The sequence below is a fragment of the Lampetra planeri genome, chromosome 4, assembly GCF_965212315.1.
Source record: "Lampetra planeri chromosome 4, kcLamPlan1.2.h2, whole genome shotgun sequence".
NCBI classification, from domain to species: domain Eukaryota; kingdom Metazoa; phylum Chordata; class Hyperoartia; order Petromyzontiformes; family Petromyzontidae; genus Lampetra; species Lampetra planeri.
Window position 1 is genome coordinate 25,155 of NC_136110.1, and position 26,976 is coordinate 52,130.

General features: G+C 50.7%; 1 protein-coding gene across 1 annotated transcript in view; it reads right to left on the reverse strand.

Moving 5' to 3' along the window:
- Window positions 1–11,985: 11,985 nt before the first annotated feature.
- LOC144717480 (homeobox protein MSX-2-like) overlaps window positions 11,986–26,976 on the reverse strand; it is a 28,943-nt gene continuing 13,952 nt past the window's right edge. Inside the window, exons 3-4 of the mRNA XM_078592849.1 lie at window positions 13,375–13,553; window positions 11,986–12,649 (exon numbers count right to left, since the gene is read on the reverse strand). Coding sequence (XP_078448975.1) covers window positions 12,383–12,649; window positions 13,375–13,553 — 446 coding nt within the window. The 3' untranslated portion in view covers window positions 11,986–12,382. The remainder of the gene's footprint in view (window positions 12,650–13,374; window positions 13,554–26,976) is intronic.

Genomic DNA, 26,976 nt, shown 5'->3' on the forward strand with positions numbered 1-26,976 from the left:
GGGCACCGCAGCCCACGTGACGGTGCGTGGCCTCATCCTGATCTCCGGTGGGGGTGAGGCCAGAGCAAGGACAAAAGGCCGCGCCGTTGAAACTGAATGACGATGATATCCGCCTGCACTAACTTCGCTTTATTACTCAGTGCTGGACACATGGACATATCGGTTCATCTGTAGTGGACCTCCTATCGACACACATTTAATTACAAAACACGTTTGATGTGTCCGTAGAATCGGATAGCAAGGGCAAAAAATACGCAGAAATAAAACTAGTTTTATTTGTATACTATAAATTACTCTGCTTGCAAGGTTCAGGATTTTTTTTATATTTGAAAGTCCCTTTGAGCGTCACATATCTTAAGAGCCTATTGACTCCAAGTGAAATTACTTTTGGGCCATGGAATGAGTGGCGAAGTGCATTATGGTCAGGGTCTTGTTTGTTGGCCACACTGCAATTGGGATACCCATAATGCAAGATGTCAAACATATATATTTTTGAAACTTATTGTGCACACTGTATTATCGTTTAAGATTAAAGTGTCTCTTGTTTGTGTTGCTGCTTTATGTATGTTGAACTTCTTTCGCGCCGTACGTAGCTAACCGCGCTAATCGGAGGTGCGGGGTAAGGACAACAAACTAAACACAAAAGCAGTTCTAAAGAAAAGGGTTTTCACTCGAGATGCTGAAGTGCTCACGCACCTCCGATCTCCCGTGGACAATAGCCGGTAAACTTACTCAACGGGACCATCGCTGTAACAAGTCGAATAAACTCAAATTAAAAACTTGAGTAATGTGTTGAGTTTGTTGTTATTCAAATTTAATTCATGTCACTACCGACACATCGAATCCCACTGTAGTGTTTCTGAACTCGAAACACGACAATAGGGGTTTTACTCTTTTTAAAATCGCCAATGTGGTCTGCACCAAGAGAAAGAGATCAACATCCCTTCTCGAGTTGTATCTCAAAGGAGAGGTGAGAAGGGAGAGGAGAATAATTGGGAAAAGAGAGACGGACAGGGGGGAGGTGAGGGAGAGATGTAGATACGGGTGGGGAGGGAGAGCTGGGAGAGTGTGGGTGGGGGGCTATATACGACAGAGAATGTCCACGTCCAACATCATTGTCGCAATTACCTTGCGAGGAGCGGCTTGAAAAGGACACTTTTCATCGCGTGGAGCCGCGACGCGGGGTGTGGGTGGCGGGAGTGGAGGGGGGGGGTCCCAGGGGGGAAAGGCCCCGCCCCTCTCGTGTTTCCCCTCGGCGCGTCCCCATCCAGGAGCAGTGGAGCAATGAGACCCCCCCCCTCCCCATTGAACCCGTCGGGTTAAGTTGAATTCTGCTATAAAACAAGAAACGTCAGCAGAAACAAACGTTGTTCACGTGTATAACGTGAATCTTACCTGAAGCGCCTTGAGGTCCGTTCGACCATACAACGAATGAGTACTTGATGCGATGGTGTGATCAAATTGACACAGGTGACGGTCACACCACTCCATGCGAAGCCCTAACGGTAAATGAGAAGATTTGCTTCGGGCGCTTGGACGTGCATGTCTGACAAATTTATTTAGTTCTTTGTTCCATGTGTTTCTCAGTGTGTATTGCATGTGTCTCTACATGCGTGTCTGCGTGTGTGTGTGTGTACATAGGTGCTCGCTAACATAACTTTTCCCAACAGTCTGTTAAGCCTTTACGGGAAATATGTATTGTGTGTGTGCACATGTGTGTGCGTGCTCATACGTGTGTGAGCATGTATGACACGTGTCCAGGAGATGAGAGTGTTGAACGTCAATCCCTCTCCTGCATGGATTTCTCCATGTTCTCCGGTTTCCTCTCAAACACCAAACAACCATTCATGGTCAAGGGATGGCTAACAGAAACGATAGCTCAACGAAGTGGCTTGTCACGTGGGAATCTATCGTAGTAGCCAAACCGAGTACTCTAAACGAACGTTTCTAAATGTGGAGGGGAAAAGCAGCGGACCCGGATAAAAATCCACGCGACCACGGGGAGAACACGCGAACTACTAATATACAGGCGTCAGGATCGCACCCACGAACCTGGAGGTGGGGCCTTACCATCACGTCCACCGATACACAGCACATGTCTGGGTACTTTATGTCATCAAACACCCGACCCCTACACTTTCCTGAAGCAAGGGGTTGTAGAGAGAGTGGATGAGTTCTCATACTTGGGCAGTGTGCTCATGGCCAACTCTGGTTTGGGCCGTGGAGGTCTCGCTCCGAATCAGTCCAGAGGCAATTCTTTGTCATCGTCTGCGTATGTCACACTGCGTGGAAACTGCCTGGCCTGCTGCTCCAATACGACACTGGTCGATTTCCGCTCACGGCCACGACCAAACGTGTGGTCGTACATGGTATGGATCTCGTTTATTGTTACATTTGAATCACAGTTCCTATGATCACTGTTTCATTGTTTTTATAGCTTTATTTTGGTGATTAAAAAAAAAATTTGTTTAGCCATTTTTATTTGTTGTATTACAGAGTTAGCCTGATAACTTTAATTTAAATTGTCTTATGGTTGTTCTTGTTTGACTTGCATCCCACTGGGAGTTTTGCACACAGCGTTGGAATACGTGTTTTTTCTGGAAGACTTTGCTGGTTTTTCCAGGATTTTCTTGTTGCGTGTAGTCACTTTAAGATGTTTATTGCTCATGTTTTTGTTTGTTGCGGTTGCACCCGAGTCAAGCGCCGCATGGCTCACAGGGTTATACCTCCTAACACATGAAACTGAAACCAGTGACACATATATGAACAGGTCCTTGGCCTCCTCTTTATTGAGTACCTGGTGTGGTGTGTAAACATCACCACTGGGGAGACAAAGGCGGTCGGGTACCATGCTGGCCTTCATAGGTGCTGTGTTTGTGTCGCGTACTCTGCGCGTGTGTCTGTGGTCTGAATGGGCGCGAGTGTAACTGAATACCGAACGGCAGCGGTCTCTGCGCGCACTGTACACGCATGCGGAGCGAGAACAGCGACCCCAACTCAGAACACATGGCACCACCGCCCCTGCGCACACGCAGGGGCTGTCCCGCGGCGGGCGAGGGATTGTCGAGTTTACTGGCTCCCAACGTGCACGTCGCGGACCACTGGTATTCTGCAAGCCTCAGGGAAGCGTTTCAGGCGGAGCTGTTGTAGATGCTGCGATTTAGAGCCATCTTCACGTGGACGAGTGTGTTTGTGGGTGCACGGTGGGCCATTGACACTGTCTAAGGGTTGCCCCCCGTAGTCCGCGGGCCAGGCATGTTTGGGAAACGCTGCTCGAGTCTCTGCGTCCGACCTGATTAAAGTGGACAAGCGGTGGGGATGTTGTCGCCTTGGTTGCTGTAACCCAACATGAGTGCTGAGAAAACCATCTCCGTTGGCTGATGAACAGTCGCGGTGTTCACGCGCACGAGAGCGCGAGTAGCGAATCACGCGGCGCGTGCCGCTCTGCATGCCGAGGAGTGTCGTCGTGGCCGGCGTCGCGCCGCGTGCGATGAAGATCGACACGTGAGGGGCAGTCTCTCACTCTCTGTGCCACAGCGCATGCACTTGGAGCTGACGTATAGCTGACTTGCGGTGGAGTTGTCTTTTTGTCTCGGTCTTGTTTGCGGTAGCGATACAGAGCCGGGTCTCGTGTCCGCACAGTCGGCGAACAGAACCGCTGCGGAACAAATGTGCGCCCGCGTCCGAGGGGTGGGCAGGCAGCCGACTGAAGGGCGCACCGCTCTCCTGTTGCGGGTTGTCACTTCTGCGTCCCTGATGACTTCGTTGTAACGTGTGCTGCAAGGTCGTAGAACTGGATGACAACCTGCAGTTGCGTGTTGCCGATGGCGACGTTTGGATGTGTGTAGGGTTTTCTGGGTGCGGCTTGGTAAGCTGAACACCGTTTGTTAAGAGCTAAATGTTAGTCCAGAACGTTCTGTCGGCCGAGCGGACCTCTCTGTGAGAAGCTGCACACACCCTTGTGAGTCGGCTTCCAGGGCACAGCCGTCATAATCCAACAGCTCCCGAACTGCTGCTGCCTCAAACACTTTGCTTGAACTGCGCTGTCCATTTCGGTTGAAAGGCTTTCCAGTGAATATGAAATGCACCTCGGTAAATTGCAGCACAGAGAGAAAGCAGAACAAAACCGGTTCCATAACCGCCCCCCCTGCCATTCGGGATGGGAAATGTGTCCGATCGAGCGCCATCGACGCTGACTCGACCAAGCGCGCCGTGGAATACCTTGAGAACGCGGGTGGATGTTTCTTGCGAGTCAAACTCACAAAGTCATTGCCAAAGAGCAGGTCTGCTGACAGCGTCGAATGCTTGAGTTGGGCCAATAAAGGCAAATTCAAGATCGATTAATCGAGGCAACATCGCGCTTCTCCAGACACAGACTGTCCAGAGGGACCGGGCCCCCAGGGCGTGGCGTGGGGGGGGGTGTTCGTGACCATTGCGTGCACGAGAAGGTGTGTGCGCGTGTGTGTGCGCGCGCACTTGTGAGCATGTGCTGGTGTGCATGTATGCTGAATGTGTCCGTGTATTTAGGTGTGCTCTTGTGTCTCGGTGTGCACACGTGTGTGCACGTGCGCGTGGGCACTTGTTCACGTAATTAGTATCGCGTGTGCTGTGCGTGTGTTCACATAATCAGTGTCGCGTGTGCATTCGCCCCGCGCCACGATGCTTTCATCACTTCACCATCGGGCACGATTGCCCGGAAATGCGGGTAAATACCGTCTCACGCGAGGCGACCCACATGAACATGGGGGAGAGACAAAGGCGGACGGGAATTATTTTGGCCCCGCCTCTTCGTCCATCTTGTGCCGTACTTAATAGGTGCTCGCCAACAAAGTTTACTTCAAGATTCTGTAAAGCTGCATTGTCCGTGTATATTCATTTTCTGCATGTATGTGTTTTGGAAGGATGAGTGCACGTTTTGCAGTATTCTGCAACTGTGTGCAGTGGTTCGTATTCTGCTCTACGAACCCGGCGACCTGGGGTTAAGTCCTGGCCACGGACGTCAGGAGCAAGTGGTATCTGAACATCTCTCGTCATACATCTGTGCTGTCGTCTTAACCTAAAACATGAACTCCCTTGAACATGAACACCCCGGTGTTCATGTTCAAGGAAGCTGCCGCGGTGTAATGGTTCTAGCACCGGACCTGCGACCCAGAGGCCGTCGGTTCGATTCCATCTCCCGGCGCGGCAGCTGGAACTATGGAGCACGGTTCTGAAATCCCCCCGCCTCTGTCCAACCCTCAGGGTGCATGGGCTCCCGACAGACGACCGGCAGGTTGCGTGCAGCTGGGTTAGCGTGTGGTGAGCGTGGAAGAGGAGACCAATACCTTCCAGAGTTCGCTCGAGTGGAGGCCCTTCCGCCAGTAGTAGCGCGAGTGAGCGATTGTACAGCTACACCGGTTCATTTACCATTTCCAATGCTCGCCATCGCCCGAGCTGCTGGGTGCTGTGAGTACACAACCGGCACTGGCGATCGAGCGTGGTGCTGGCCCACACCACGCTCGCGTGCGCTGTGTCGGCCTGATTCAGTGTTTGTGAACAGCACCTGCCCCAGCAGCCTGTGGATGCTACACACCGTATCTTTGTCTTTGTGTATCTAAATGCTCATATTGGAACTAAATCTCGACTCAAACCCCGAGCCCCTCCAGAGCAGCGGGCCGCGTCAGATTAGGAGCCGCACTGAGCGCTCAGTTGCCCCCGAATAAACCCCCTTTATTTAATGCCTTTTAAACGCTCACAATTATACAGAGGGGAGAGGGGGTCGTGGGCCGCGGAAGGGTGGGATGGAGGGAGGGGGGAGAAGGGAGGGAGGGGGAAGAGGGATGGAACGCGATATCAAATGCTGCTCGTTCTGTTTTGGAGAACACATGCCCAGGAGGGGGGGGGGGTAGAGCGAGATAGGGGGAGATATGGGGGTGCTGGAGAGCGCGGTGCACATATGTGAACATGAAAAGTGCGTCGTGTGTACGATGTGTGGCATCGTGGTTAGCGCACTGCGCTATGAACCCGGTGACACGAGTTCGATTTCATCCCATAGCCAATATCAGTGAAGAATATACAAACCGGTCCTGGGTCTCTGCTAGGTCGATTCAGCCTCAAATGAGTACCTCGTGCGATGTGTAAACAGTGTGCACACAGCCGCATACGCAGGTATAAGCATCGCCACTGGGGAGACAAAGGCAGTCGGGTGTGGTGCTAGCCAGTCTGCTTAAGGCTATAGGGCGATGTGTCTTTGTTGATGTATTATAACGAGAGAAAAGGGGAATAAGCGATGTGATGAGAGTGCCGTTGAAGGGAGGAGGAGGGTGGAGGAGGCACGAGAATGCAGTTGGTGGAGGAGGTTGTAGGAAGGAGGAGGAGTGGAGTCACGTGGAGCAGCAGAATTGCAAAGTGTGCAGGAGGGAGGAGGAGGTTTTTAAACTCGTCGCGACTGAGATGTTTTTAGAACCAAACACGTGATGTCATGTTGCTGGATTGGTAGTTTTGTACAAATAGCAAAAAGCTCAACACATTCGTCAATGACCCTGTCTTAAAAATAATGTATATGCTATGAAGAAGGGTCATTACCCGAAACGTCACTTATATTTTTGAGACTGACGTACTATAAACGACACGTCTCAGTTATGAACATATCGGCTGGTCACGAGAGTAGGAGGGAGCAGACGAGAGAGGGAGAGACGAGGTGAATGCGCGAAAGAGGAGGGAGGATGTGGGGGCAGACGCGAGACTTGGGGAGGAGTACGGAGCGTGCAGCAGGGTGCAGGCGGAGTGCAGCAGGGTGCAGGCGGAGTGCAGCAGGGTGCAGGCGGAGTGCAGCAGGGTGCAGGCGGAGTGCAGCAGGGTGCAGGCGGAGTGCAGCAGGGTGCAGGCGGAGTGCGCGCGAGCGAGCGAGGAGAGAAGGGAGGGAGGTGGGAGCCGCCGGGGATGTGGGCAGCCGGGCGGGCGAGCGGGCGAGCGAGCGGCGCCTCCTTTCAAAGAACCCTCCACCATAGCTCGCGGCGTCGAGTCTCGCCGGAGCCGGGGTGGAGCTGAGCCGCGTTTGAAGATAACCCGACCCGTAATTACCCTTCTTCTTTATGAGCAGCGCCACGACCCCCCCCCCCACACGGTCCCGTCCCCTCCTCCACGCGGCCCTCTTGGGGAGGGCCGCGTGTGGACACGCCCCGACTCCCGGGGCGCAATCGAGCTGCACACATGCGACTTATTTGCGGTTTATTCCGTGCAGCACCCACTTCAAGGAACGCATTTTATTATTTTTGTGCGTTAGCGTTTTCTATTTTTATACGAAGCCCATTGTGCTTACAGTGAGTGGTGGGCAGCTCGAGTTCCATTTCCACTCACGGCACACATCAGTGGCGATTTTCTGAACTGGTTCAAGGTCTTCCCTAGATCGACTCAGACTTAAATGAGTAACTCCTGTGGTGGGAAGACATGATGCCCGATGGTGGGAGGCTGTAAGGGCGCATCTATGGGTCTTTGTACAAGTCGATGGGTTTCTGTGTAAGTTGATGGGTGTCTGTGTGAGTGGATGGGTGTCTGTGTGAGTCGATGTGTGTCTGTATGAGTCGATGTGTGTCTGTGTAAGTGGATGTGTGTCTGTGTGAGTCGATGGGTGTCTGTGTGAGTCGATGTGTCTGTGTGAGTCGATGGGTGTCTGTGTGAGTCGATGGGTGTCTGTGTGAGTCGATGGGTGTCTGCGTGGATGGGTGTCTGTGTGAGTCGATGTGTGTCTTTGTGAGTCGATGGGTGTCTGTGTAAGTCGATGTGTGTCTGTGTAAGTGGATGTGTGTCTGTGTGAGTCGATGGGTGTCTGTGTGAGTCGATGTGTGTCTGTGTGAGTCGATGGGTGTCTGTGTGAGTGGATGGGTGTCTGTGTGAGTCGATGGCTGTCTGTGTGAGTGGATGGGTGTCTGTGTGAGTCGATGGGTGTGTGTGTGAGTGGATGGGTGTCTGTGTGAGTGGATGGGTGTCTGTGTGAGTCGATGGGTTTCTGTGTAAGTTGATGGGTGTCTGTGTGAGTGGATGGGTGTCTGTGTGAGTCGATGTGTGTCTGTGTGAGTCGATGTGTGTCTGTGTAAGTGGATGTGTGTCTGTGTGAGTCGATGGGTGTCTGTGTGAGTCGATGGGTGGACACCGCGTTTGTGTCGAGGTGCGCTCGTGGCATGAACTGCTTGGGCCACGAAGACGTCTCGATGTTAGGACGGCCATCCATTGTAGGCACTCAGCACACAGCAACCGCACTGTCCCAAATGCCAGGGTTGGTGGATCACGCACAGATGTGTGAAGACGCCCCAAAACTCGCTGCGCTCCGAGGTAATGAGGGTATGACAGTAAAGCAAGTTGGTTAGCCGTCTGTGTCGCGGAAGTTTGTATATATGTGTGTTGAACTTCTTTCGCACCGTACGTAGACAACCGTGCTAATAGCGTGCTGTTCCTCTGGTTCCCTCCCACACGGAGCAAACCACTTCTCAAAGTCCATGCAGAGTACTCGGCATGACCCTCGTGAAAGAGTTGTTGAGACTCACTGAGGCCTGCCTGTATGAAGGGCACTACGTTATTAACACATTATGATCATCATCATCATTAAACCGGGTCTCCCTTGCAGAGACGACTCTTGATCTCAACGGACACTCGTGTGATCATAAAGAGCGTCTTCTGTGCGTCTGTTGGTCTCTTCGTGTCTGTTGGTTGTGTCTTCAACAACAGGTAGAGAGAGAGGTGCGGCCCTGCAAATACTTTCTCACGTCACTGCTGGTGGAAGGGTCTCCACTCGATCGAACTTAAGCGTATTTCGTCTTCTCTTCTAGTTTCACCAGACGTGCTGGAAGTGGTGGTGGTAGTAACCACACTTTACCCCACCGCACGCGACCTGTCGACCGACTAATCGTAGCGCACGGGGAATTTGGGGAAATTGCTCCATTGTTTAAAATGCCGAGCTGGGAGATGGAATCGGACCTGCGACCTCTGCAATTGCTACCGCTCCACCACGCCAGCTCACTTGTTTTGTCTGAATACCATGCATGCGTATACGTGTCTATCCATGGCGATACGTGTGTGTATGTCGACGTGTCTATCTGTCAAACTATATTTGTCTGCTAGTTCGTCCATCCTTGCAAGAGCACAATCGCGTTGACACCGCGTCTGCAATACCCAGCGTAACACTCTCGCTCCAACCATCTCCCCCCACCCCCTCTCTCTCTCGAGCCCTCGCCTCCCTCCCCCGCCCGCCCGCCCGCCCGCGCCCCCCCCCCTCCCACTGGCGTCTCAGCCGCCCCGGTGCCAGTGAAACAATCGGCCGCACTCACTGGTGTCGGCAGACGGAAATATTATTTATATATTTATATAAGCGGAGACAGAGGAGGCTGGGCGCTCTTATTAAGACACTTATTCGGTGGGGGTGGAGGCCGCGCAATATAAGAACCGTAACTGAAACTGCATGGACTTTCCTTCAGAAAACACAAGGCAGAGGGGCGGAGAAGTGGGTAGGGTGGGGGAGCAAGAGGAGGGGGTGATGCATGAGTGGGGAGCTCTGTAAGGTTCTGGAGACGCGAGTCGGAGAGGGGAAAGAACGCGGCTGTGAAAGAAACGCGACATGAAACGCTGTCGGCCTACGATCCACCACTGTACCGCTCACGAGTGCAGAGAAGTGGAACATTATTGAGATGAATTGCTCCCCCACCCGCCCTCCCATCTACTGCCGACATTCCGAATCTCTGTAAAGAGGAACACGAATAAGCAGACGATTCACCGGCCCATATCTGGGGGTAAATATGGGAAGGAGGCGTACAACACATTTCCATCATTGTTGACGCATCCCATCAGCATGGGTCGCACGCAAGCAAAGCCCTAAACCGGCGGTTTCAACATCTCGTGTCACATCAGCACACGAATGAGAGAACAGACTCACGTTAAAGACAACGCAACCCGCCACTAAACGTGGGCTGTCGCTTGAAGGGACGTGGGCCGATGGTCAAGAATGATCGCGGAGTCTCCGTGCGGCTGACGTTGATGTGGAGCAGCAGCAACCAACATTTTACGTTGAGGTGGTTGAGCCAGATGAGTGCATCGGGAGGAGCGGAGTGACTCGTTGTGATGCCTCCTTCGTATTTGTGAATCGGGCATTGAGTCGCTCTCTGTCCCATGGTCCCTTCTCGTGAGTGAGCGGCAGTTCCAAATACTCACGGGAGGGCCAAACACTCATTGAGTGACAAACACTCATTAATCGAATTGACCAAACATCCCAACGCGTACAGGGTCATCCTGAAAAAAAAGTCTTAAGACTCATTCTTTCCTTGGTAAATATATTCCATTATGGCGTCAATTATTGTCATCAAACACCTACACACCCCAGTACCCAGAGAGTCTCTTTCGATGTACACTTTTATTCTGTAAATCTGTAAATGCTTCTCCGCATTCAAAACACGTGAGTGTATATATTTATATATGCGCGGAAGTAAGGTTAAGTAGCCGACCTGGTAGTAGAAAAATGCGCTGCGCTTGAGTTACGACGCCAAACTCCAGTTTTGTGTCGCTGAATTTCGGCTTAACATTCCTGGTGATTCTTTAATTAATTAAGAACCTCGGTCTTATTTTACGAATAATATCGTGCCGCTGGTTGTAACGTGGCGTCGTAACTTGAAGCTGACATCGTGTACCCAGTAGCGGCAGATGCATTCACCCCAGGAGGAGGTCTCACTGACTGGAATCTCTTCCCGAGTCGTCCGCACGCGAGAGGCGACGTCGTGCCTCGTGACGAGCTGCGCTCATTTGTTCAGAAAGTGGGCCCACGTGGCGTACACAGGGGAGTTGTGTCCCTTCGAGTCTTGGGGAGACAGCAGCAGCAGCTGCTGCTCATACCACTGCCGAACCAAGAGACCTCCACTCGAGCGAGCGAGAGAGACGTCTGGTCCACTCTTTGACATTGACCAGACATGCTGGAGGAGCTCGGTGTAGCCACACATTACCACACCATACGCGACCTACCGATCGAATCACTGTTTGGAATAAACCTGCCACATGTAACGTGTTACCCATTATCAGTGCTCTCTGTAAATGTTCCGTTGGCAGTCGTGATGCTTCACAAAGTCCCGGGGAGGCTGGTAGCGCAACACAACAATGAACCCTCGGGCCACGTGCTGAACAGACGCTCCTGGTGACTGCAGGGGCAGCGCGACGTGCAGGCGACGTACAATGCACGCACGTCATTACATCCGACACATTCCATAGGTACAATATATGTACAACGTCATATTAACAATACAATAGCTGTTTGTGTACAATTTATACAAGAATGTACTTTTGTATGTATTAACTTGTTTGGCCAAGTAGCGTCATTCGGCAGCACTCGCCCACGTGAGAGTGGGACCTTCAGTGACGTCACCAAAACTCTTGACATGTCCCCTCACGATATCGTTCAAGTCACACACATGGAGATCGCATTGAAAGCCGAACGTTGAGCCAACGTTACACGTGTACTGCGATGCCGGCCTCTGCTCCACGCTGCGTGAGCTGCAGCTGACATTGACTCCAGTTGACTCATCGGCGGGAGAGGAATGATGCTGCGTACAGGCGGAGTGTCCCATGCAAGTGCAGGTGCTGCTTTGAGTGTCTTTCACCTTCCCGGGTCGATGCATACGCACATCGGTAACGGATAGGCAGGTAACGATCCGACTTCCCACGATTGGACTCTTCTCGACTCGGGGTCGCGATCTGACCGGACGACCCCGTGCTCATCAGCATCTTCATCAGTCTCTGCGCTCCAATCGCTCCCGGAACTATAACCGTGTGGCTGATGAGGTGTGTTTGAAAAAATACGTTTCTAGTTCATGTGAAGGGATAGGTATTGGAGACGGAATTGTCTGTCATTTAGACTTCCGCGGTTTGGGTTCTCGTCTCCCGATGGCCGCGTGCGCCCGGCCCTGCCGCTCAGCCCTGAGGCGTCTCTGGGGTCGCTGAGAGGTCAAGGTCAGGACGGGCCTAACGGGTGTCGTCGGTGCAGGCATAGTTTATTTTTAAAAAAAAACGTAACTAATTACTGTCGTGATTTGAGGTACGCAAGTAATCGACCTTGTCATTAATCGGCGTTAGTACAGTACTTCAGTGACGATTGCAATTCATCCGACAGCATGATTCAAGGTTCCACCTTTTGTCGATTAAAGTTATTATCCCGCTACCTTCTACGCTCACAATGCATCGACATTCTTATTGTATCGACGTCCATAATGTTTGTCACACGTCGACGTTCATAATTAACCGATCGACTTGCATAAGCATTGCTCATAACCAATGCTCAGAATGTATCGGTACCCTCCACCCAGGCGCCGAGTTAACTCCACGCTCCCGACGGAGCGGCGCTACCACGACACCGTCCTCTGCACCATTCGCACTACGAGTGGTGGTAGAGGCTGTACGCCACCGGTGTCGGGTACAGCCCCATAGGGCCCATGGGGAGGCCCGCGGGTCGCGCGAACAGCCCGGACGCCGTGAGGTAGAGGCCGTGAGCAGGCAGGGGCGCCCCGAGGGGCCCGAAGGCCGCGGGGAGGCCAAAGTGCGACGACAACGCGGGTGGCTTGGCGGCCATTTTGAGTCTCTCGAGCTCTGCCTCCTGGAGTCGCTTGGCCTTGGCTCGGCGATTCTGGAACCAGATCTTGACCTGCGGGCGACACGGGGTCGCGCACAACAGTTTGGTGAGGGCTTCGCACCGTGCGCCAATACGTTACAGGTTTGCTCTGAGCACAAAAACATTGTACCCATATGCAAATATATTAGCTGCATCTAAAAAACATCATTATAAGTCATGTAATCTAATGCTGGATGAAGGCCTCCCCAAGCCACTGGCACCTCTCAAAATCCTGTGATTCAACAATCCATCCAGCACCTGTACACAAACTGATTTCATCACTCCATCTCCTCGGAGGTAATCCTTATCTTGGGTATTTTTCATTCCGTGGAGGGGAAGGAGGAGATGATGGGATACAAGGTGGCAGTGCAGTAATGGATTACTGCATCTATTTGTGCATTGCCCTCTCAATATGCGTGGGATTTTCTCCTATTGCCTCCCAAGGGCTAATCGCTCAATGATGTAAAATGGCCACAATCGTCACCAGGGGTTCAGAGCGGAGCCAAGTTCGAGTCGGTTTGTTTAGCCTGCAGGAGGGACCCACAGGGACTTGGAGAGGCTCCGTTGCGAGAACGGCCGGGGCTTTCCACGCACGCCATCGGGAGAGCAGCCTCACGTGCCTTCACCTCGGCTCCAGTGCCGCCATGCAGGGAGTGCCGCTTCCTCCTTCCTACTTGGCCACTCTTAGCGATGCGCAACAAGGTGGGCAATGTAAAAGCGAGGACCGCGATTGATGGCGTGGCCAGAAAGGTTCTCACCTGTGTCTCCGTGAGGCTGAGCGAGGTCGAGAACTCTGCACGCTCCGCGATGGACAGGTACTGCTTCTGCCTGAACTTGTGTTCCAGGGCGAGCAGCTGGGAGGTGGTGAACGGTGTCCGCGGTTTTCGTGTTGCCTTGTGCTTGCGCAGGGGGCACGCCGGGGGGCTCGGCTCCTGTCCTGCAACGTGTGAAATGAACAACACTATGTAACACAATTTTTGTTCCTGGGTAGTAAGTGTTATTTCGTAATTTCTTATGCTTAAAAAGTATAAATAATGGCTATTATTCCCCACAAACTTTGCTTTTGTGACCAGGACAGTGATATTTTGAAATGTACCTATTTTCAAAGAGAAAAAAAGGCGAATTTTTGTTTTTTCGTTTACATAAATTCAGAAGAAAAAAAACCATATGAATAAAATGTACATGTTTTATGCTAAAGTAATACCAAAATGATTGAGTAGTTTTTCGAGATTTACGATTATACTGTAAATCACTTTCACAAATCAACCCACAAATGTAGTCTCCCATCATATTCTCATTATACTGTCCTTGGTAGTGGCGTTCAAAGTCCAGTATATCCTGGTGGAAGCGCTCGCCTTGCTCTTATGAGTGCGCTCCCATGTTCTCCTTTAATTTATCAAGATGAGCATCAAGGATATGGACTTTGAGCGACATCCTACGGCCCATGTGCCATAGTTCTTCATCAGAGTCTCAACCAGCTCCACATAGTTTTAGACTTGTGATTGCACAGGAAACCACGAACCACTGCGACAAAGCTGCCCCAAGCCACTTTCTCCTTACTAGTGAGTTTCTTGGGGAATTCATTGCACTCCAGGATCTTCTTTATCTGTGGTCCGACAAAGACACCGGCTTTGACCTTTGGCTCAGACAGCTTTGGGAAGAAGTCTTGAAGGCACTTGAAGGCTGCCGACTCCTTATCTACAGCTCTGACAAATTGTTTCATAAGGCCCAATTTGATGTGCAGTGGTGGCATCAGCACCTTCCGGGGGTCCACCAGTGGTTCCCACTTGACGTTGTTCCTCCCCACAGAGAACTCGGTCCGCTGTAGCCAGTCCCACCTGGGGTAGTGCGCCTTGGTGTCCCTGCTGTCCCAAAGGCAAAGATAGCAGGGAAAGTTGGTAAAACTGCCTTGGAGAGCTATCAGGAATGCCACCTTTTTGAAGTCTCCGATGACATCCCAGCCATACTCATCATACTTCAAGACGTCCAGTAAGGTCTTGATGCTGTTGTAATCCTCTTTGAGGTGGACCGAGTGAGTCAGGGGAAGAGACGGGTACTTTTTACCATTATGGAGGAGCACGGCTTTGAGGCTCCTGGATGAGCTGTCAATGAAGAGGCGCTACTCATTCTGATTACAGGCGATTCCGATTGTCTTGAACAGACTGGTCACTGTGGCAGAAGCAGAGCCCATCTTTACGGGTGAAGAAGCTGCAAAAAAGTTGGTGACGCTTCCTCTGATCTGCGACTTGCACACTTTCATTCAACAAGTTCCACTGCTTGAGCCTCGACGTCAAAAGCTCGGCATTGGACTTGGTGAGACCAAGATCTCTGATCAAGTCGTTGAGGCCTTTTTAGTTGTGGTAGTATGGGTTTCTTTCCTCAGCTCGACCTCTGAAATTGTCACCTGGATCTATAACGTCTTCCTCGCTCTCTGACTTGCTGCTCTCTTCTAAAGATGGCTGCTCTCTCTCCGGAGGAGTGGGTACGAGAAGCTCATGGCAGTGTGGCACCGGGACAATGAATGAAGGAAGGTCCGGATACGTGATAGCAGGTTCATTCTTGCCAGTCCGACGTTTGGAAGGGTCCACCATGCAGAAGTAGCAGTTGCCTAAATGGTCAATGAGTTCCTGCCAAATTCTTGGGATAGCGAACTTCATGGCTCTCTTTTGCCCTCTGTACCATCCTTAAAAAATACATTTATTTCACCTATGACTAATGTGTAAGAGATTTTCCCAACATTTTTCATATATTATATTTTTTGTTTCAATAATATTCAAAATTGTAAACATTTTAAAATTATAAACTTTAAAATAATCATTTTTTTTACACATTTTATAACATTAAATTTTGAGCAACAATTGTCCATCCTACCTTCCAGAGTTTTTTTGCATTTCTCGCAGGTGAAATGAGGTGCCCAGGGTTTGTCTTGATCCCTGACAGGCATGCCGAAATATGCCTTGTAGGCCTCACACATTTTAGCAGATGCTTCCACAGAGTACTTTTTCACTCTTGTCTTGATAAATTGGCAAAATGTGTCTGCTGGATGCTTGCAGCCTCTTGATGCCATCTCAGAAAAGTGCATATATATCCACTTAGGCAGCTGGAACTAAACTGAACTGGTGGGTTCTTTGGGTCTTTCAGTAAAGTCAAGTAGATAGGTTACGTTTCGATCACAACACAAGCGATCGTCATCAGGAGGAGTTAAGTGGAAACCCTCCCCATGGAGGCGGTTCGATCTTGCCTTTAAGCTTTCGTGACCGCAGGATTATTCTTTTGGATGTAGATAGGTTACAAAAAATAATCCTGCAGTCACGAAAGCTTTAATTCAAGATTGAACCACCTCTACGGGGAGGGTTTCCACTTAACTCCTCCTGACGACGATCGCTTGTATTGTGATCGAAACGTAACCTATCTACATGACTTTACCAAAAGACCCAAATAATAATCTTGCAGTCACGAAAGCTTTAAGTCAAGATTTGAACTGGTGGGCTTAAGGACCCTGTGTTTATACGACTATTTATATTACTGGTAAGTTCTAGAATGTTCTAGAAGTTACTCTAAGTTTACTCAGCACTGGATCTATCTGGAATGTTCTGGAAAATAGGTCAATTTCTAAATATCACTGTCCTGGTCACAAAAGAAAAGTTTGTGGGGAATAATAGCCATTTTCTGTACTTTTGAGGCAGAAGCAATTAGGAAATAACATTTACTACCCAGGAACCAAAAAAAATTGTTACACAGTGCAATCAATCAAAACACAAAACAATCACGAGCAATCTGTCTCCTTCCCGTATCTGTCCCGCCACATCAAAAAAATGTAGTTACACATCGCCTCAGCTGCGCAGCCTTCTGGGAGCGCATACTTCGAGCAGCATTGGTTTAACACAAGCAATCCCTGGACCGGTTTCGACATTCAGTGTCTCACCATAAGGGTGAGGCTTTATTGAGGCAATGCTGTTGAACTGCAAGATGTTTATAGAACAAGTGCCACGTTCGTGGGAATTCAGCAGCGGTTAGAAATGAATAGATTCGCCTTTGGCGTAGGAATGTGGAATTTACACCACTGGTTTCAGGTTGTAAACGCTTTATTGCGCATTAGAAGCCCTGAGCCGGCTGACTGGAGGTGGCCCGAATCAGGGAACCCCGTGGATCTCTCACGGATCTGCCGAATAAAACCACAAACGTTAGTTTTGTTTCACACTCGAACTAACAACACCATTCACAATCCGCGATGTGTACTCATTCATCACCCCACCCCGCCCTTCCAATGTGACACACGCCCCACAGATTGTCACCATCAGGGTAAAGATTTGATTCAAGCTTCGGTTCTGTCGTCTCGTTGCGTTTTCACGAACATTGTCCCGTGCGTTCTGCCTCGTTTGTATCGTCAATTGTCTAATGTAATGTCAAGTTCGCTTTATCAGCTTAACATCTACGGTGTAATTTGATGTATACATTTTGTGTAATTTGGTGATCCAACCTCACACTTGCAAACGTCACTCATCCTAGCCCTTAGAGTTATCGCCTGGTTACACAAAGTCAACTTGACACTAACTATTGGATGCTTACACGCACGATTCGAAGCACGTGTAAAAATTAACCAGCACGGCTGAATCTGAACTGATTGCACAAGTGGTTGACGTAATTACATTTCAGCCACTTAGCGACGGCTAAACTTGGTAAGCGTTTCCCTCGGTTAATGAATAACAGAGTGGAGCAGCGCTGACGTCCAGTATAAACACCTCACTCACCCAAGACCCAAACATCGCACCTCCTGCCTTTGACTTCCTCTTCGAAGACACTGGTGGTGTAACCATCAACCGCATCAGCACACCAGCAGGCCGCTACGCACATCCCCTACGTCAATGGAAACTAAAGACACAAGCCATAGGAGTGCGACTTTGGCCATGCAACCCACACTCTGGACCATACAGTGAACCACTGTGGTATGCGCTCCTTCAACGGAGGAGGAGGAACAGAACAAACTGAACTCTCTCTCCTGAAGCCCTCTTGTCGTGGCCAGCATCGTATTCCTAAACATATTGCTGAAATATAAAATAATACACATTCATATACAACACGTCCGAAATACATTGGTCGTGAAGATCAATTGACTGATATCCATGGTTTGCTCGTTCAAGCAAGCCTGAATGCTGATGAAACATTGAAATTTAATCTTGAAACCCAGAGTTCTTTTGTGCACATATGTTGAACTTTTTTTCGCACCGTACATAGCCAACCGTGCTAAGCGAATGTGCCGGGGGAAGGACAACGAACTGAACACAAACGCAATTGTAAAGAAATGAGCAGAGCTCCAGTGGCCTACTAATGTCGGAAGGAAGAGAGTCCCAGAGGGCCGCAGAAGCACATCTGAACGGGCGGGATGCAGTGGCCGTCTTGGCTCGATGGCTAGCCAAAAGCCGCTTCGAGAATGACCTGAGTTCGCGTGATGGTTTGTGCTCTTTGACGAGATCATCAAGGTATGTGGTTCATTTGTGGCAAGCACTTTGTGTGGAATGAGTGCGACCTTTTAATGTATTCGTTCGTCAACAGGAAGCCAATGCAGCTCAGCGAGCCCTGGACGGAACTGGTCGGATCTTGCAGCATGATGTACATGCTACAGCTTGGTGCAGCGTGTTGAATCTCATCTTATCTTAAGGTAATTTATATAGCGCCTTGACCAAGGTTACATTGCAGAACATTAAGAACGGTACATATGGATGTAATGGTGGCGATGAGGTGACTGAAATAGATGAGAGGAATGATAAATGCTGCTGACAAGATGGGCCTCCCAGAAGTAGATGCGGCAAACGGGATGTGTAAAAATATGATTTTCTATGTGGAGAGACAGACATATGAAGATGGGAGGCGTCTTTTCCCCTGGTTCATGATATGGTTCTCAGAGTAGTTGGAGACATTACGCGAGCCGACCCGCGTGGCTTCCAACGGTGGCCCTTCGCCTCCTACGACAGCTGTGAGGCCACCCATTATGCTGCCTATGGAATGAGGCAACCCATGGAAACGACGACTCTCCTGAGCCAATCTCCGCGAATCTTACGGCACAGCTGGCCAATACCAATGTCCAGATCTGTGTCGTTTGTGGAAACTATTGACCTCTTAACAAGCATTCAACGCTTCACGTGACAACCTCAGTGTGCACCAAGCCCAGCACAACAAGTACCTCGATGACGTCGCCGCCACTTAGTGAGGAATGGCGGTTGCCATTTGCTTACGTCTCATGAAGGGCAGCAGTCACTGCTACCCTTCAGTCACTGCCCCATTTCTATCGCATTAGCGTCACACTCCATGCGAGGCGAATTACTTGGATAACCAATAATGAGGCTCGTGTACGTGTGCGTATTTAGAGTGACTAGGAGCACGTTGGACTAAGCCTGTCTTGTGAGTAAAACCAATTAGCCTACGCGCGCTCATATTTGGGATCCAAAATCGAAAATTTAGATTTTCGGATTTTACAAATTATGCGTATCCAGTCGGCTACATTTGTGCAAAGTTTTATCTTCAGAGCCCTTCTAGAACATCTTTAGAATGTGAATTGATGAAACGTGAGTTTGTGTGAGAGATACTAATTGCAGCACGTATGCAGTCCAAGGTTGTCTGGCCAGTGGCTCAACGTGATCGCGAGAGGCTCGCAGTTGCACGCTCAAATCTGAGGTGAAGTCAACAGAGGTTGTCCTGTGACTAAACTCGTTATAGGAATTTAGAATTTCCACAAATGGCTCGACAGGTCTGTACATGGTAGATGAGCACAAATGCCTAAATGGTCATTTGACTGTGACTGTGAAAGTAACGCAGTTTTTATGTCAGAGGCAGGCGAGGAGCGGGCTGCGTGCTGGGTTGGATCTTTGTGCGTGACGAGTATTGTTTGAGACCGTGTCACAGTTAAAATGTCACTTTATGCACCCATACATTATAGAGGCGTGCACACTCTAGACTGCTTCACGCTCACACTTTACCACGAACCACGATACCTACAAAGTCACACGTCAAGTAAATGTCCTTGCATGTTCGTGTGTATCTGTGTGTGTAGTCCGGCGAAAACAACCCCGACCTCCTCGTTGGTGCCGGACAGCAACGCTGTGGTGGGCAGTGCCGTGGGAGGAGGGCCAATTTCGATTGCCCATTTCCCTCATGGCGTTTGTAACTACGATGGAGGTCAAATGGGGGCTCTGGACGGGTGCAAGGTGCTGGTAAGCTCTCCACCTTCAATGAATTACCACCAAACCACTATTAATTTTTTTAAATTAAAAAGCTTGTGCCAGAGGCCCCGGGGGGACACAGGAGTCTATGACGTCTCCAGGCCAAACCCCATTTGGCGGAGCCAGGAGACTGAATCCTTACCCTCGGGGCTCCTACAGAAACAACTACGGGTGGCCACGTGGAATGTTCAAACGCTTACTGCGGAGGAGAGGCTGCCACTCCTCTGTCGGAAGTTAGACCGGTACGGCCTGGATCTCTGTGGTATTCAGGAGGTCCGGTGGACTGGCTCTGGCTCCTGCCACCATGAGGGGTGGACAGTCCTCTACTCGGAGCAGGAGACTGCCAAACAACAGGGAGTGGCTCTTCTTCTGAACAAAAGAATGAAGGGGACGTGGGACCGTGGCAGTGAGGTGTGGAAAGCTGTAAGTCTCAGGCTACTTTGGGCTCGCCTTCCGATCAACCAGACGCGAGGAGTGGTGGTCATGGTTACTTATGCCCCCACCGAAGACGAACATCCGTGAAGGCATGCAGGCAAGGCCGATGAGTCAGATGCCTTCTATGACCTGTCACAGGTGCTAGCTAAAGTGGCCCGTCAGGATAGAGCCATCTTGTTGGGTGACTTCAATGTCCGATTTGGTCATGATGCTGGCACCTGGTCTGGAGTGATTGGAAGGCATGGGCCAGATCAGCTCAATAACAACGGCAGGAGGCTGCTAAATTTTTGTGCAGCCCATGGGCTTGTGATTACCAATACACTGTTCCGGCATCGGCGCATCCACACAACATAATGGATGCATGCTGGGTCCACGCAAGAACATCTGCTGGACTACATAGTGACGGAACAGCGGATGTGGGCCCATGTCCTTGACACCAGGACCTACCATGGAGCTGATCTGCCAACTGACCATCGACTTGTCATCTGTAAAATGTGCCTGTCATTCTTCCACTCCAGTGGTGGGTGTACACCCAGGACCCCATTAAAACCCATAGTGGCATGGTCTCAGCTAGCTGATGAAATTTGCAAGCCAGAATTTTATCATTGCTTGTGGCTGGGGTTGGCATCCTCCCCCACTCCTGATGTCGAGGGGAAATGGGCGAGGTTTAGGACTGTGGCTCATGCAGCTGCAATGGCTGCTTTGGGTACACAGTCCAGACCTCCCCAGAGACCTGGCTGACAGAGGAGGTGTTCAGGCTGGCTGAGAAAAAGCGACGGGCCCACTCTCATCGGCTACAGCATCCCACGTCGGCGAATGAGGAGGCTTACCACAGCCTTGGCTTGGAGGTTCGGAGAGCTGTGAGGTTCTGCAAGGATGGGTGGTGGTCGCGGGTTGCTGAGGAAATGGAGTCTGCCTCAATGGCCCGCGATCACAAATCGCTCTTTAACTGCATCAAAAAAGTAGCCTGCAGCACCACACCTATTGCCATCATTAGAGGAAAGTGCGGTGATCCAATCTCCGACCCCCTGAAACAGGTTTGCAGATTTGCTGAGCATCTCTGATACAAGGAAAGGCACCGGGCAGGGAGGGTGGTGTGTGTGCACAGACTGCCCTACATGACATAACAACAGGCTGGACCACTGGACGGGTTCCACAGGATTGGAAGATGACCGCACAGACTGTAACAACTACAGGGGCATCTTACTCCTCAGTGTGCCGGGAAAGGTCCTGGCAAGAATTATTCAACATCACCTTGCTAGGCCCGCTGAGGAGAGGCTTGCGGAGCCCTAATGCGGTTTCATAAAAGGGCGGTCTTGCACAGATGCCATATTTTTTGTCTGTCTGCTACAGCTAAGGTGTAGGGAATTCCAACAAGACCTACATCTCTGCTTTATTGACCTGGTCAAGGCCTATGATACCATCAGTAGGCCTGGGCTCTGGGTTGTTCTTCGTGCTTTTGAAGCCCCTGACCCTCTGCTCATGATCATTAAGGATCTTCATGATAGTGAGCGGACCCAGTTGAAACTACGTGGCCGGGAGTCGGAGCCATTCCTTGTTCACCTTGGGGTGCGACAGGGATGTCCTCTGGCTCCCATATTATTTAACATCTATTTCGACCACGTAGTTCGTGAAGCCTTCAATAGGTGTACTGGATGAATTTCCATCTGGTACAAATTCAATGGGAGGCTGATCGATGCCCGGGTGCGGTCAAGGGATGGCTCCCTATTGCTCAACCATGTTATATGTAGTTGTGTATTCACACGGACACTGTCAGCTATGCCGATGATCTGGTAATTGCTGCTCACTCAGAGAAGGAGTTGGAGGCACTGCTGCTGAACCTGGAGCTTGCCACTAAGAGGTGGGGCCTTACAATCAGCCCCACCAAAACTAAGCACCAGCCTGGGTATTTTGTACCATCGGACACTCCACTCCCACAACTCCCAATTGGTGATAGGGCAGTTGTGGAGAGAGTGGAGAGTTTCCCATACCTGGGCAGTGTGCTCATGACCAGCTCCGGTTTAACAGCGGAGGTCTCACTCCAAATCAGTCGAGCGGCATTATATTTTTATTGGTTGCATAACGCTGTGTGGAAGCTACCTGGTCTGTCGCTCCACACGGAGCTTCAGGTCTTTTCGGCCATGGTCATTCCCTCCCTTCTCTACGCTTGCAAAACGTGGACCCCCTGAATGGAACATCTTCCCAGGTAGAAACATTTAGTTGGCCTGCCTACAATCCATCCTGAGTTTAACCAGGCTGGATTGTGTGAGGAGCTCACAAAACCTTGAAAAATCTGGACAAAGTCCCATCGGTGAGCTCCTCCGGCGGGCAAGGCTGCGTTGGCTGTGTCATGTAGCCCGCATGCCCAGCCACAGCATGCCTAAAAAGCTTTTGTTTGGCTGGATCGAGGGCGCTCAACGGGCATGGCACTGGCTAGAGAAGAGATGGAGTGATGTCGTACAGGTCGATGTGGAGCTGAGGGGACTTGCCGATGACTGGTACCAGCGGTGTCAAGATCGGCCTCTGTGGTGGAGGCTCGTGAAGGACGCTACTGGGCAGTTGGAGGCAGTCGCCCTCCAACAACAACGGAGAGCGGAGGAGCGACGCTCACAACAACGAGCGGAGCGCCGGGTGGCTAAAGCACAGCAAGTTGTCACAGTAGGGGGCACAGGTGGTGCATCAGCCAGTCATCTCAGTCAATCGGCTCATGGCACCTGGGTCTGCCCTGTGACCTCCTGCCAGCGGGCGTTTGACACTTCACGTCGCCTCAAGGTGCACATAGCCTGGCATAAGCGTCGTGGTGATGTCACTGCCACTTAGTGGCGAATGGCGGTTGTTGTGTATGTGCAGCGGTATGTAGTTGTAGTTAGCATGCTGGGCCACAAACCCGGCGACGATTCCCTCTCACGACCAACACCGTGACGATTACATGAGCCAGTCCTGGGCCTCTCCCAGGTAGACTCAGCCTCAAATGAGGACCTGGTGCAGTGTGTAAACATCGCCATTGGGGATACAAAGGCGGCCGGGCGTGGTGATGGCCACCAATCCCCTCGTGTGCCGTTGCCGGCCTTCAGAGGTGCTTGCTAACAGCATTTGCCCCAATAGTATGTTCAGGCTATATGGGGGATCTTTGAGGCTATATGGGGGATCTTTGTTTTTGTATGTGTGGAGAGCGGTGGCTTAGTGTAGTTGTCCAGCACAGAGGTGTAGGACATTTCAATAGGATGTGCATCTCTGCTCTATTGACCTGGTCAAGGCCTATGATACCATCAATAGGCCAGAACTCTGTGTTGTTCTTCACACTTTTGGGGTCCTTAACCCTCTTTTCAAAATCATTAAGGACCTTCAAGATGATGGGCAGGCCTGGATAAAGCTGCGTGGCCGGGAGTCAGAGCCATTCCCTGCTCACCTTGGGGTGTGAAAGGGATATCTTCTGGTCCCTACACTCTTTAACATCTTTTTTATCACATAGAATTTCCATCTGGTATAGATGCGATGGGATGCTGATCGGTGCCCAGGTGCAGTCAAGGGATGGCTCCCTATTGGTCAACCATGTTACGTATTCCGATGATCTGGCAATTACTGCTCACTCTGAGAAAGAGTTGGAGACTCTGCTGCTGAATGTGGAGGATGCCAGTAAGAAGTGGGGACTTACCATCAGCCTCACATACAAAGTGTCAGCCTGGGTATGTTGTGCCATCAAACACTCCACTTCCTCAAATTCGCAACTGCTTCATCAACACCACCATGAGGTATGAGGCAGTTGTGGATAGAGTGGAGGAGTTCCCGTACCTGGGCAGTGTGCTTATGGCTAGTTCCGGTTTGGCAAGATAGGCCTCACTCCGAATCAATCGAGCGGCATTATCTTTTAATCAGCCACATGGAACCTACCTGGCCTTTTGCTCCACACGAATCTACAGTTATTCTTGGTCACAGTTATGCCCTCCCTTCTCTATGATTGCAGAAGTGGCCCTCAGGCAATAACGGAGGGCCGAGGAGCAACGCTTACAATAATGAGTGGAGCGTCAGGCGGCTAAAATTCAGAAAGTTGTCAGCAGGGAGCGTAGGTGGTGCATCTGCCAGTTGTTTCAGTCAACCCATGGCACCTGGGTCTGTCTAGTGACCTCCTGTCGATGATCCTTCAACACTTCACGTGGCCTCACAGTGCACCTAGCTTGGCACAAGCGCTGTGGTGACGTCACCGCCACATTGTGGCAAGCGGCGGCTGTTGTTGGCGTAGTGGTTAGCGCGCTGCGCTCCGAACCCCGTGCCTCGAGTTTGATTCCCGCTCACGACCACCATCAGTGACGAATATCTGAACAAGTCCTGGACCTCCCGGAGGTCGACTAAATCTCGTGCAGTATGTAACCATGAGCACTGGGGAGACAAAGGCGGCCGTGCGTGGTGCTGGCCACACTACCGATCTCACAGGTGCCTGCTGATCATCCTCTATCGACTCGAAGGGAGATCTATTGCGACAAGGTCATCTATTAGGCACACACCTAACTCCACCCCTTATCTTATCGATGTGATTAATCAGGAACAAGACCCTTCAACTCTTAGACGCCCCACTGCACTCAAGTGCATTGCCTTGACTCAATCTGTATGAGTGTCCCAAACACCCGGAATTACATCGCTTCACAAAGCCCTCGGCTCCTCTCCCATCACAACTTGATGCAAGGCTGTCGATTATTTGTGATAACTACGCTTGAAATTGGTCTTGACACCATATATCCCCATTTGTTTGTACATTCGTACAAGTCGCCATAATTATGTTTAATGTTTATTTCACTGAGTGGTAATTGTACTACGATCGGTCAAAAAGTATCTTCCTGAGCCGACTTTTCCGAGAAGGCACGTAGTGCTTACATTGATGTATGTTCGTAAAATCTTTTATATTTGTCATGCGACGCAGTCGCTTTTTTCTCCGTGATTTCTATTCACGTCATCGCTCGACTTTATTCTATTTGTCATCTTGAAGGCCCAGGCCACTCTCTCCTGGTTTCTACAGTTCTCGCCGCCTGCGCACACGAATGCACGCCCCAAGAGCGTCCCCTGTCTCCCGGCTTAGCGACTCGGATCACGAGGGACGCGACTCGAGGCACGACTGCGCAGCCCCGACTCTCCCCGCACACATGCCGACCATCCCCCTCGGATGCCCTCGTTGTAGAAGTCGGAGTAGCAGCCAGTGTCGTTTCAAACGCAATGCGTTCAACCACCACAATGCAGGTCCCACCACTCCACTTTTGATAGAGCTGTTTGTTGCTGTCCGTCTGAGGTTTTAGGCATTGAAGCCTGTGATCAGCAACTGCGTTACAAAGATGCACTCATATACTCATGCTCAGGCAGGAGTCATCCAGCAGGCAGGATTGGCCATTGAATAACCAACGCGAATTGAACCCTCACCAGGTGTGCCGAGGCAGTGAGGAGGCGGGGCGCAGATCGTGTGCATCGTCACCGATGCCTCTTATGCGAGGTGTTATCTCATCTGTGCGTTTGTGTATTTAAGTGTGTTTTGTGGGGTAGAACGATAGTGCAGTGGTTAGCGCGCTGCGCTACGAACCCGAGTCCGATCCCGCGCCAGTGACGATTATCTGAAGCGGTACTGGGCCTCGCCTAGGCCGACTCAGCCCCAAATTAATACCTGCAGCGGTGCGTAAACATCGCACCAGGCGGTCGGGCGTGGTTTTGGCCACAATACCCTCTCGTGTGAAGTCCCAGCATGTACAGGTGCTCGATAACCGCACTTGCCCCAAGATCGCGGGTAAGGCTACACGGGAAGTCTTTGTTTTGGACGGTGGTTCGCGCACTGCGCTCGCAACCCGAGTTCAATTCGCGCTCGCGACTAACATACCTAAACCGGTCATGACCTCTCATCGGTCGACTCAGCCTTTCATGAGTGTATAGCACGGTTAGCTACGTACGGTGCGAAATAAGTTTAACATGCATACGTAAAATAGCATCACAACTCGGGAGAGGAAGGTGACCCGGCGTTAATTCTAGATTTGAAGCTTTCGTGACTGCAAGGAATCATCTTCTTAGGTTTTTTCAAGTGATACAGCTAATCTGGCTGTGACGGTCCCACCTGATGACGGAGACTTGTGTTGCCTCCGAAACGTCGTGATTTTTGTTTTTATTTTATTTTACTTTCTACGTGACTTTACCGAAAAAACCTAAGAAGATGACCCGGCGTTGTTCTTCGCAGCGGCCCGCTCGCAGTGCGCGGGACTGGCTGCCCAGTCGTCAGAGGATCCTGGCCATTGTGTGACGGTGTTGTTCACAATCAACGTTTTTGGGTTTAGATCGCGTTATTTATAAATGTGTCGTAACCCTCCACCACGCGACACGTGTTAAACTGACGGTGTTGTGTTGGCACCTATACGCACACGTGTGCGCGTGCGAGAGTTTGTAATTGTCGGTGTGTGCGCGTGTGTGTTTCGTTCATTTGTTAAGCGACTTGGTTTTATAGGCAGTGGACTGTCAACATATTCGTACTTGCAAATAACAAACCATGCATTGTAGTAATCCGTTACGCTCGCACCTCATGTCTGAACAGACGTTACGATTCCGACTCTGGACACGCGCCACGTGCTTGATGATTTATCGAGACTCCTTCCCGCTATTGATGTCAGCTTTAACACAACAAGCTTCTTCACGCCCCGCATGTCTCTGTGTTGTTGAACTTCTCTCGCACCAGACGTAGCCAAC